The sequence below is a fragment of the Ostrinia furnacalis genome, unplaced genomic scaffold (genome assembly GCF_004193835.3).
Source record: "Ostrinia furnacalis isolate ACB-3 unplaced genomic scaffold, ASM419383v2 OfSCF7708, whole genome shotgun sequence".
Lineage (NCBI taxonomy): Eukaryota > Metazoa > Arthropoda > Insecta > Lepidoptera > Crambidae > Ostrinia > Ostrinia furnacalis.
Genome location: NW_021137947.1, coordinates 44,500 through 57,716, shown reverse-complemented (window position 1 = coordinate 57,716; position 13,217 = coordinate 44,500). Strand labels below are relative to the sequence as shown.

General features: G+C 41.7%; 1 protein-coding gene across 4 annotated transcripts in view; it reads right to left on the bottom strand.

Moving 5' to 3' along the window:
- The window catches only part of NfI (Nuclear factor I), a 52,339-nt gene that overhangs the window by 6,648 nt on the left and 32,474 nt on the right, over window positions 1-13,217 (bottom strand). Inside the window, exons 4-12 of one of the 4 annotated variants that reach the window (XM_028322715.1) lie at window positions 12,707-12,914; window positions 11,254-11,325; window positions 9,072-9,167; window positions 7,769-7,933; window positions 5,585-5,692; window positions 4,994-5,112; window positions 4,097-4,205; window positions 2,561-2,715; window positions 804-961 (exon numbers count right to left, since the gene is read on the bottom strand). In XM_028322715.1, coding sequence (XP_028178516.1) covers window positions 804-961; window positions 2,561-2,715; window positions 4,097-4,205; window positions 4,994-5,112; window positions 5,585-5,692; window positions 7,769-7,933; window positions 9,072-9,167; window positions 11,254-11,325; window positions 12,707-12,914 — 1,190 coding nt within the window. Of the gene's footprint in view, window positions 1-799; window positions 962-2,560; window positions 2,716-4,096; window positions 4,206-4,993; window positions 5,113-5,584; window positions 5,693-7,768; window positions 7,934-9,071; window positions 9,168-11,253; window positions 11,326-12,706; window positions 12,915-13,217 lie in introns of those variants that run through there. The other 3 variants (XM_028322717.1, XM_028322718.1, XM_028322719.1) reach the window with 3 other exon arrangements.

Below are 13,217 nucleotides of genomic sequence, written 5' to 3'. Positions count from 1 at the left end.
TTGCAAATCATTCATACCTATAAGATGTTAAATTAAATTAATATTCGTGAATAAGGTGTTCCATGTGCCACAGAATCAGTGTAAAAAAAACCTAATCATTAGATCATTTAGGTACGTTGGTGAATTTACTATCATAATCATCTGGTCATTCAGAGGCTGCGCAAACGCAGAAACGTTGTTGCTGACAAGGCACTTCGGCAAGACCAATCACAGGACAGAATTTATGACTAAGATTGAATCTAGTTTTGAACGTTGTGTCCTCCAGACTCTTCCTCCAGACACGGCCCTTTCTAATTTACCCAATTATATTCCACTTGCTGGCTAGACGGATTGTGGTGGCCTGGTATTTGCATATTTGTCCCTGACTGAGTTGCCTCTTACGATATCCACATCAAAAAACCATGGCGATTTTCAGCAGTCGTTAACCACAGTTTAAAAACCAATCAGTAAAAACTGAGTCATTCTTAGAAGAAAATGAAACTGTCGTTGAGCCCGCAAAGAAATCAATCAGAAGAAAATATGACATGTTAAGGCTAAGAATCGTCTACCCTTCTCCAGTGTAAAACAACACAAACATAGTTTTTTTACTGGAATATCTATTATATAAAAGAAAGTCGTGTTAGTTACTCCACTTATAACTCAAGAACGGCTGAACCGATTTAGCTGAAAATTGTCAGGGAGGTAGTTTAAAGCCAGGAGAAGGACATAGGATACTTTTTATCCCGTTATTTATTGCCATTAAGGCGGAACAAAGTTCGCCGGGTCAGCTAGTTTACAATAGATTGCCTCAAGTTATTACTCACCTAGGAGGTGCCCTAGTAGACGCCCTAGGAGCATACAGCCCGAGCCCGCCGGGTGGCGACACGCCGCCGCCGCCCGCCCCGCCGGCGCCCACGCCGCCCGCGCCGCCGCTCACGCCGCCTAATCCCACGCCGCCTAGCGAGCCGTAGCTCGCGAATACCTGGGATGGAAATAATAAGATGAAATCTTTTTGGAAATAATAAGTTTTGTCAATGAGCTTCATTAATATGGTTCATCCCAACTAATATTATAAATGCGAAAGTAACTCTGTCTGTCTGTCTGTCTGTTACGCTTTCCCGCTTAAACCTCGCAACCGATTTTGATGAAATTTGGCACAGAGATAGTTTGAGTCCCGGGAAAGAACATAGGATCGTTTTTATCCCGGTTTTTGAAACAGGGACGCGCGCGATAAAGTTTTTCTGTGACAGACAAAATTCCACGCGGGCGAAGCCGCGGGCGGAAAGCTAGTGGTTTATAAATGTTTAAGTTAGATAATTAAGTATTGTGAATCTGTCTTTTCAATTTTAAATTATCAGTGAAAACTCATAGGCTTGTGTAAGACTTATTATTTTTATTCTACATGTATCATAATATAAGCTGTATGTTTTCCTAATAAAGAAAATTAAATTAAATTAATTTGGTTTGTAACTTTGATGTATTGTTTATTTATTGTTGTTTTTGAGCCTTCATTTGCGCCAGCTCGACCAGGTTTGATCTATTGTGGCAGCTGAGTTCACTGCTTAGTCCCGTTGAGTCTATAAATTTCCAGATTCTTTGGAGCGTTGAACTTTGATGTAACCAAGATACGGTACTACGAGTAAGTAGACCATGTATCCTTTTTATTTTTCTTTACTTGGCACTATTTGTTTGAAGTTTTTCATCGTCTTGGGTTTTGCTTATGAGGGCGTGAAAGTTAAGTATACTAGAGGCGCTTAGAAACAGTCTATTAATGGATACTTTGTCGACCACTTGGGCTAGTGATTTGTATTATTTTGCCAGAGGTGGTGTAAAGGATCCCCGGACAATACAAACAAAATTGTGTACACTATGTTTCTTTAAGGATCAAGGATAAGATTTTTCCTGAAAAAAGAGGGAAAACGGAAAATAAACTTTTCTGCGGCTACCTACAACCGTTAGTATTCACAGGTTAGGCGATTATCACACTGCACCGCGCTCCGCCGCGGTCCGCGTGGCGACATAATTATAACGAATCCCGCGCGCAAACGCGTTGTCAGTGTGTTGTACCGCGCGTGTTTTCTATACAAACTGAGGTACTTGCATATACTGATTAAATCTATCGTCCCGCGTACCGCGGCGGAGCGCGGTGCAGTGTGATAATCGCCTTACTAGTAAAACTTTTTATGAGAGCTGAATGAATGGGATACCCTCGATCGCAGGGCGTTGAACAACTGACCAAAGTGCCCAGCGAGGCCATAGGGAGAGGCAAACGGGTTTTTCTTTTTTTTTTTTATGTGATAGGAGGCAAACGAGCAGACGGATCACCTGATGGTAAGCAATTGCCGTCGCCCATGTACACCCGCAACATCAGTGAAGTCACAAGTGCGCTGCCAACCTTTCAAATCCCATTCCCCCCCAATTGGGCCTCCGGTATCCTCACTCACTCGGCGAAACACAGCGCAAGCGCTGCTTCACGCCGGTTTTTTGTGAGGCCGTGGTATCACTCCGGTCGAGCCGGCCCATTCATGCCGAAGCGTGGCTCTCCCACGGTGATTCTCTCTCTCCACGGGTTGTATCGTACCTGCTGCGGTTGCGCGTGGAAGTGGTTGAAGTGCGATATCGGCGGGTGGCAGTCGGCGCGGTAGGCGTGCGGCGAGCGGCGGCGCGGCGACGCCGGCGGCGAGCGCACCTCCGGCGACGCCGGCGACCCGCCGCCGCTGCCCACCATCTCGCTTGCTGGAAACATTACATCTGTTTTAAATAAATAAATATCCTTGGACATTTTACACTGCGCCTCTGCTAGTCCCAAACTAAGCAAAGCTTGTACGAGGGGAGGCTGAAAAGTTTTGAGCCTAGGGTATTAAAAATGCCGATAGAAAAGTGTAAAAAATACATTTTTCTATTTAATCTCCCTCTACTACAACGGACTTCTTACATTTGTGTAAAAGAGCTTTTAACCCACTGACAAAAAATTCACAATCTTTGCCTTCGAAATGAGCCTTTAACGCCGCCTGCCTTTCTTTGTCACTCAAAAATCTTCGTTTCTGGAGGTCTTTTTTCCAATTTGAGAATTAGACAAAATAGCTAGAGAATCGGACTAAACTGTGTGGTGGGTGATTAATTTCTTAAAATCCAGTATACTTAAATACTTTTTTTTTGTAAATACATACATATTATACATAGAAAACACCCAGACCCGTCACAGAAATTAAAATTCATCATTTGAATTTCTGCCCGGCCGAGAATCGAACCCGGGACCTCTCGGCATAGTAGTCCGTTCTGAACCACTACACCAAACGGCCGACAAGTTTTAAGTTAGGAGCATTCTCGAGATCGCTATTAATATTATATGAGTGGAGTCCCATTGCGATGGGCATCGCTGTTGCGACAGGATAGCACTGCTCAGTTCACTTTTTATTTTCTTGTAATATATTTTATGTGCTTCTTCTGTATTTTTTTCTGTATACGTTCTCTGTCCTTAACTAAGTGATGTTCATCGTAATAAATGTTTCTTTCTTTCTTTCTTTCTAATGTGAAATGAAGAATCTGGGTGGACAAGGTGGACCGACATCATAAAGGTAGCAGGGAAGCGCTGGACGCAGGCCGCTACCAATCGATCAACATGGAAAGAGAGGCCTATGTTGAGCAGTGGGCGTCCTATGGCATATCGGCATAGAGCAGACCGTAACCCGCTACGGCGTGCCGGGGGTCCTGTTGTACCAGGGCCGCGAGGAGAAAACTTCTATAAAAAACAACTGGATGAGGAGATTGGGGGTTCCTCGCTCACGAGCGAGCCTCTAGCCTGAGGCGGAGCTGCGGACGAATGTCCAACCAGGACAATAACTCGCGGCTCCGTTTCGTTGGGCTCTGGTGGAAACCGTCGGGTTTTAGTGGGTAGGCCCCGCCTTTGGTGGGTAGGCGGGGAGAGTCCCATATAACCCACTGGCCGTCCCCATAGACCAGTGGGTATGCGCAAAGCACTTCCCGACGAAAAAAAAAGGCCTATGTTCAGCAGCGGACGTCCTGTGGCTGAAATGATGATGATGATGATGATGATGATGAATAGGTAGATCATTGACGTATTTGTAGAAGTCCGTGTGAACCTTTGTCAGCTCACCTGTTGACCTGATAATGGCGACGGGCCGTGCCATGGGCGGCAGCGGCGGCGGCGGCAGCATCGTGCTGCTGAAGTAGGCGGGCTTCGGACTCCTGGATAGACTGTGGACCTGCAAGCAGCAATATACACGCTCTTATAGAAGAGGACTACTAAGTTCATGCGGTCTACGGGACTATTCCCACCTCTCATTCCCACCACTGCAACTCCTGTGTAGCCAGAATCTACAGCTTGACCGCCACAAAAACCCAACCAATGAAGGTCAAGTTTGTTGGGGGAAAGTTAATTGTCATTGGACCCGCAACGAAATTAATCAGAAGAACATAGGAGGAGTTCGAAATTAAGGTTCGACTTCCCTCCATTGCAAAGCGGATGACAGGTGACAAACAAAGGTTTAAAACCTTTAAGTTCAGGCAATTTGGTAATTCCAGAAACGTTTGTTGGGTACTGATCATCATCCGTATCTAAAAGTGCGATGCTTCCACAGTAAGTCTCAATAGTTTGCGCGTAGCGATGGCAGACTAAAAATGTCAGTTTCTAATTGGTAAACCTGGACCTGATTTAGAAATAAATTCCTAAATTTATTCTTCATTCACTATTGGAGCGAAGTCGACTCTGTCAGTAAGTAAATGACTAATCTATGCTTCGTCCGTGCTTTCCTGACAAAAGTAGAAGAATTAAGTTACGTATCCTGTGTTACCGAAGTAACACAACCTTAAGGCCTTCAAGACACGAGTAAATAGGTATCTTTTGGGCAACTCGCACCATCATCGATGGCAATTGCACCTCTTGGGTGAGATTCTTATCAAGAGCAAGCAATCCTAGATATCCCTTTAAGCAAGGATATCGTTACTTAACTTTTTGGATGTTGGAAGAGGTTACCCAAGCCATAAACCTCACCTGTAACTGCTGAACATCGGCCGAGGGTTCCTGGCAGACGAACGTGACGAAGTCCAGCGAGTCCTGCGGCGCTCCGTCGTACTTCCCGCTCGAGTGCTGGCTGGTCAGCTGGTCTGATGCTGCAAAGGAACAAGGTTGCATTTAGTAAACTTGGAATAGTGCTCGCATTGTAACTAGCTATGGTCATATGGATTTTGATATATGGAAGCCACGATAAACAGTTTAGATGATGATGATTTGAAAATGAACAATGCCTATAATATAGTTAGAAAAAATCACTATAAAAAAATTTTGTGACTTGATTGTGTAGCAGCCACATTGAATTTGTCATGAATACGAGTATTACTATTACCTAATCTTACTATCTACTTTGTCCTAGAGGCCCAACCAGCGAAAAAATGCTGTTGTAAGTGACGAAATATTAATAATAATGATGACAGTGTGGACTTTTTACTTCCATAGTCAAGAAGATCATTAAAACCTCGATCTGGACGATTGCAATCCAACGACTGGCTGAACATATTATTATGGAGTTATTGTAAATGATGACGAACATTATGATGATGATGATGATGACGGTGATAACGTTACCTGTGGGGTGCGTATCGGTGGGCGGCGGCGCGTGCTGGTAGAATATGGTGTTGGACGGCACCAGCGGGGACTGAGCGACGCTGAGCCCTGCTGAGCTGTGCGGGATGTCTGTAAACGAGAAACATTTCTTTAGAAAAAAATATTTGTAAGTGATCGTGATCGTACCTAAAGTGAGGAGATCCAAAAGGAAAGGAAAGCCAAAGTAACCGGCATTTAAGTAGACCTCAGAATTTCCAAACTTGTAAAGGCCGGGTCACATTTGAATTTATCTCAGAAAAAAAGTACCTACCTTCACATAAATTTTTCACAAAGAAAATCTATAATTTTTGTAACCTGATGAATTCAGAAGTTGCATCTCAAACTACGTAAATAAAAATAAGTAACTCTGAGGTGAGAGCAGTCGCCAACAAACAAGAGTTTTGGGTTCCATTCCCATCTTAAGCAATTCGTTTTTTTTTTCAAGTTGTTAGACCTCCTTCCGAACTCATTTCATAGCGACTGGAAATCTTATACCATGCCAGCCATTTAAGGCCGTGTGATATAGTTTCTATGTCAACCTTTCAGTTTGTGACTTAGTAACATTTCAATTAACTGCCAGTCAACAAAAGTAACCCAATTAACCGGCGCTAATTATAGCGCGTACCTATTTATATCGGCGCGGGCGCACCGTGGGCCGGCTCGGGTGGGTCAGAACACGTGACGTGACAGATGTGGCACATCAATATAGTCTATATTGTTGTTGATTAATTTAAAATCTAAACTTAAAGGTGTAAAGTTCAGAATCTAGAGTAAAATGTAATGTGTAAAGTTAAGATTGTGGTAGGTTTATGTGACATCGAGTGAACCTACAGCTGTCTCTACCATCATCTATACCAGTGTTTTTCAACCCCCCAGGGGGTCGCGAAGCCTCTATAGGGGGGTCGCGAGAGGTCGTGAAAACTACCTCAGTAAAAAGAACAGTAAAGTTTTAAAGCTCCGAATTATGCAAATGCATAAATGTTGTACAGATTGAAGAATTCGGTCCCTACAACATCTTCGTAAAAGGCATGAAAAAAAGCGAACGGTCGGAGGGTCGCAAAAACTTTTTTCATGCTATAGGGGGGTCGCGTCATGAAAAAGGTTGAAAAACACTGATCTATACCAATAGATAAGTACTAATGACATTAAACTGAACATTGAAAAACTAGTGTAACTTTGTATGGTGTATTACAGATAGTAAGGTATAGCGCTAAACTGAGTGGGTTAGGGGTATAGTTATAGTAGAACGGTGCGGAAGTGTATTTTTGTCACGACAGACGTCAGCGAGATACCATGACAGCTCTGTTACATACCACTACCGCAGGAACCCAAACGGTTAAATATTAGACTGGTTCAGATACGCATAATAACCGCGCGGTTTCTGGGTGGTTCCTGTACATTTGAACTGTGTCTAAACCAGGCCTTATACTACTGTAGGTAGTTTATTTATTTATTTTAAATAGGTACACAAACAGAAGATAGGTACACAAATAGGTAAAATTAACAAAATGTTAAATAACTAAACAGAGATTCAAAATCAGCGTACACAACATGTTTAGTATTAAATAAAGCTACCTACTTATATTAAGACAAATGTAAATATTCATAAAAATAGGGTTTGGATGGGGTCGAGGACAATTATTTATTTTTAAAGATTTCTGTTACGTTACTGTTAAGTACGGATGAGAGCCTGGATGCGGGCAGCGCAGGACCGTTCATTGTGGAAAACCTTGGGGGAGGCCTTTGTCCAGCTGTGGACGTCATTTGGCTGAAACGACGACGACGACGACTGTTAAGTACTGTACTTACTCAAGCAAGGTCCAGCGATCATGGACGGCGTGGCTCTCTCCACTGGCGGCTCGAAGGCGGGCGGCGCCGGGCTGTAACCGGCAGTACCCGGACTCTAGTCTTACACCGCCGCCGGACTAGTACTAACTACAGTACTCACTGAACCTTTGTCACCTGTCATCCGCTTTGCAAAGGAGGGAAGTCGAACCTTAATTTCGAACTCCTCCTATGTTCTTGGTCCAATGACAGTTTAACTTTCCGCCGGGACAAACTTGACCTTCAATGGTTGGGTTTTTATGGCGGTCAAGCTGTAGATCTTGGCTACACAGGAGTTGCAGTGGTGGGAACGAGAGGTGGGAATAGTCCCGTAGTACTCACTGAAGCAAGGCCCCACGATCATGGACGGCGTGGCTCTCTCCGCCGGCGGCTCGAAGGCGGGCGGCGCCGGGCTGTTGTACCCGCCGCAGTAGTACCCGGACTCCAGTTTTATGCCGCCGCCGGACCCGCCGGGTGACTCTGACCCCGTCTCTTGGAGAATTGACGCTGAAAGAGGCATTGCTGTGAGAAGAGATAGAACAATTTCTATCTGGTTGGGTTGGGGCGGATTAAGACTTTAAAAAAGGTTGTGGGCACATCACAGCCGCCCAAAAATGGGCCAATTTGGGCCTGTGTTATCATCATCATCATGATTTCAGCCACAGCACGTCCACTGTTGAACATAGGCCTCCCCCAATGTGGGTATATGCAATCACTTTGGCGTAGTGGAAGCAAGAGGCTACAAAGATGTTGCAGAGCTTATGATCAGTCTTAGTGATCCTAGGAAAAGGTCTTAATTCTAATTTATCATTGATTATTCTGTCATAGCCACCACAAAATTTGCCAACATGTCAACAAATTCACAGTAAAACACGCAGCATTCAGCACACGGATATAGTAATGCCATTGGACAGTTAATTTAATAACAGAAAAGGTGATAATTCGATTGGAATGAAGGAAAAATACTTTAATGTTTTTGACTCTAATAATATTTTTTCTAAATCCAACTGAACACGACCATATTTTCCGCAACCCGTTCTTCTGTAAACCTTTCCATTGTGTGTATAACCAAAGTGAAAACTAGGTGCCAGCGCCAAACCGAACGATGCAAATTAATGGGCAATATTCACGCGGTTGTCATGTTTTGGGCCAAATATGGTTGCGATTTGTCGGGCCAAAAACGTGGTTAAGCGTGGTTAATAATATAATAAATGATAAAGTAACTCTGTCTGTTACTTCACGCCTAAAAACTGAACTCAATTTCATGAAATTTTGTATAGAGATAGTTTAGAGTCGGGAAAGGACATGGGATAGTTTTTGTCCCGGTTTTCTAAATAATAAAAATATTAAAGTAAAAATACTATAAATGTAGAGCTTGTGTGTACTGTAGCTTGGGTGGGAGGTGACAAATATTTTAACTCATCGGGTTTCCAATAAAAAACATCAACATTATTATAAAAGGTAGGTAGGTATATGACAATATTTTTATGGAATCCAACGACACGCACGACGATAGTGAACTTCATGACTTTTCGCAATAAGTTTAAAAAAGCTATTCGTATCAAAGATGCTGAGTGTTAATTCAAAACGTTATTACTAAATGCGATCGCGTTAGTATGAGTTAAATAAATCAAAATGGACGTACCTTTAGACAACTTCCATAGTTCCTTCGAAGAGAAGACACCAGTGGCTAAAATAATATCGTTGCAAATTACTCCGTTGTACGGATTGTGGCTATAGCCTGAAAATATTTCAGACGTCAGTTAGGGCTATATGTCGTCTCCGAAACTATGGAGGTAGGTTCACAAAATAGCCTGGTTTGAACATTGATCATACTGTTCACACTGATAATTAAAAAGTTGACAAAGGTGACTGAGTTTCATCCGCCACTTCTTCCTCAGTACCAGCCCATATATTGTCGAAGTGGTGGTAGGGCAAGCTATATTTGGGACGTGTGCAAGTGCCCTGAAAAGGACCTAAGTACTGAATAAATGATTTTAATTAAAATTATTATAACCTTGCTGATCATGTTGACCATTTTGGTGTAGGCAAACTGACCATACTGATCACATAATAATCATAGTGAAAGTAGTAAAAATCATAATGATCTTTCAACCATTGATGCAACTGCTTCAATTGATTATGCTAATCAAAATACGAGTATCCATATCCATAAAATATACCATATCTTATAGTTTGATCAATGTTCAAGAATGTTATGATAAAGGTTATCGCTTACCTATCAGTATCATGCACTGCATCACATCACAACGAAATATTAAGGCCTTTCGCGATTCGCGTCGCACTCTTGGTCACTTTTCTTGTATCTTTCATTCTCAAAATCATGGTGCTTACTATGCAGATATGTTAGTAGCGATAGCCTTTATGGATGTCAAATACAAGTTTCATTCACAAAGAGAGGTTTGTAATATTTTTAACTGAAACTTACGTACTTATCTACAGTCAGCGTCAAATAGTTCTTGAGACCCAAATTGGCCAAAAAATTGACAACACAACCTTATTCCAAGGATCTCCATTTTTTCATTATTGAAAATTGATTACACTATTTTAATTTTGACAAATATCAACTTGTGAATGAAACTAGAATAGAAATACTTATTTTAGTACATTACTCACTAACTTACACCTAACAAATCTTCAACCCCAGTCAAACGGAGCTGGTAAAGTATCTAACACCCACATATCTACACATATCTAAGAAAAAAATACACCAAGATATCGTAAAAATAAAATAGGGGAACTAAGTGACCTGTACAATATTTACAGTGATATAACATCAAGCTACAAGTGAAAACATCACAAGTTAAAATCAATGCTTTTTCTTACAAACCAAATAATAAACTAGAACAATTTTGGAAATAGGTAAATTAACATAATTTTTAAAATGTAGTAAAGGAGAAACATCTAATGTTTTCCAAATGTAAGAAATAAAAGGTTTGATTAAAAAAAGCATTGATCTAAACGTATACAAAAAGAGTGAAAGAGAAAGAACACCGACTACAGAAACAAATAATTTCAAAAACAAACGACCAAACATTTTTCCAAAATTTCAACGAAGCATGAGAGGTGAGTGCAAGCCAATGCTGGGATTAATGTCAGATTCAATAAAATGCACAAATACTGAAAATAAATAAATACACCAAGAAAGAGTTTGTGCGAAACCAATCAAACATGTTCTTTCTTCAATTTTTTACTGTGGCCACCAATGAGAATTTTAAAAAGACTCCTTTTTCATCCTTTTTGAAAAATCTTGAAGGAAGGGCCTTACTCATTTAAAAATACTGAACAAATCAAGTCCCACGTTGGGCGCCAATTATACGAGTAGTACATTCAATCATTATTTCAGGTTTATTTTATCGTCATAACCTTTATTTTCATTTAATATGCTATCACACCCAGTGATAACTGGCAATCTGGATAAAAGTAAGTACCTAGGTACCAACTTAAATAATACATAGAATAAAATACGCAACAGTCAGGAAAATCTCAGGCGATTGATCTATAACTGAAAAAGCCTGTAGATTACTCCATTGTAGGTATGCAAATCGTCAAAAATTTAAGTAAAAATTGTCACTTATTACACTGATAATAACATAAACATTTCGAATCCCTATATGTAGCCAAAAATGTTAGCCACAAAACCCACTGTTAGCCAAAAAATCCCCACTAGCATCCAAAAATCCCCACTGCAGGTAGCCAAAAATCCCCACTAGCAGCCAAAAATCCCCACTAGTATCCAAAAATCCCCACTGGTAGCCACAAAACTGTAGAAAGAACGGACACATCGACCGTCGGGGCCGGGTTACCTTTGCTCTTAGCCTCGTGTTCGTTCTCTTTGTCCCTAGGCGGGTGGGGCGAGAGAGACCCGCTAAGGATATCTGAAACACATCGGATTGGTTACTGGTGCACGCATTTGAGGGTTACGGTGGCCAGAGGTCGCCATTCTTTACTAATGGCAAGACAGCTGATGAAAAATAGATTTTAATCGCAATTTTTGTTAGTTGTTAATCATAAAGTAATTTATAATTCTGCTGCCTGGTTTCCTCAATACTTATGTGTTTTCTCAAAAAAAACTTTGATCGAAACCAAACAGCATCGAAAATCGATGCTCATCTATTTCATATTTAAATTAATAATTAACTGTCTGTAATTTCTACAGGAGTTTACAGGATGTAAATCAATCTGGTCATAAAAAACAGCAATTTACAATTTTACAGAGTAGATGAGTAACGAGAGGTATTTTTTTATAAACCATGGCGACCATCAGGGTGAATCGAGCCGCATTACTTCAACATCATCTTACATTCATTGAAGCTTCGTTTATTATTCAGTGACGAGCGAAAGTTGGAATAATCTAATCTTAATAAAAATGTATGGAAGAAAAACGTTTCGATTCGTCGCCCTAGTGCCCACCACGCTTGTAATTTCAAATACATAATATAGACTTCTATGTACTCCTAGACAGGCTATCCTGAGCTAATATTTCTTCATAAGTGTATTTATTTATGCCACACAGCATATTTAGTCGATAGCAAGTAAGAGTAGCAACTACCGCGAGACCCACGAAGTTTCTAAGTAATTGACAAACAAACTTACGCCCGTATTCACAAACATTACTATGAGATCTCACAGTGCGCGTGGACGCACAGGGTGACACACGAATCAATTACAGAGCTCTATTCAACGCTGTGCGTTCGATTTGCTGCTTCACTTGAGCAAGCATAACCGTATCTGTGGTCTAGTGGTAAGACCACCTGCTTCAGACGCAGAGGTCCCGGGTTCCATTCCCAGTGGGGGCAGATTTTTCTGTTCAGTTTGGTTGGTGGTAGGGCTTGTTCTACGTCCGCCTGGCTAGTTACCACCATTTTACCTAAGTCTGTTCTGTCGCCATAACAACAATGTTAACAGCATTGTTGTGTTCCGGCAGTTAGAGGTAGATAGGTTCGATTCCGTGGTTGAGGATTCCGGGTGAAGCTCGCTTCCACCTTCACCTGATCGTCACTTACCATCAGGTGAGATACAGGCCAAGAGCTTCCACGTTGTGGATAAAAAAAAATTGTGAATACGGGTGTATAACACTCATATCGTTTCATGAGGCCAATAAAATTTTCTCGTAGTATTTGAAATTATTTTAGGTGACTGGCGCACGCGTGACCTTGTGGTGCCTATGTGTGTCACAATTTATTCTAGAGTCTAGAATCTAGACAGCCTGTCTAATAGTACATAGAAGGCTACAAAATATTAGACAGAGCGAGAGACCTGGCAGACCGTCGCTCCTATTACCATAGCTGTTGATGAAGTTGGCCAAATACAGGTCCAGCTCTCTGACAGATACGTTGATGTGGTACGGGTTGACGCAGAGCCCAGGCTGGGTACATTCTGGGTGCTTTTCCAGTCTCTCCCCGTCTGTGCTCTCCAACGGGATCGCTTTGAATAGTATCACCATTACTAGATCTAGTCGCCACACCTGGAAAGTTTAAGATTTTTTGGTTAAAAAACGGTATTAACCTCTTTGCCACCACTACTGCAACTCCTGTTGTATATCTGGGTTATTACAATTAGGCCTCAAATGATACCCAAATGGTGAAGGCTGAGTAGTTCCGGGAGATGTTCTGATTAGTAAAATAATGGGAAATCATTGACGACATAGTGCAAACATCAGAACCCGCCTGGCCTGCGTGGGGAGTGTTGGCCAAATCCTCCATTTGTCTTTAGTAAATTATGATGAGTCCACTTCTGCAGTAGTTCAAATGACCTGGTGATGATGGTG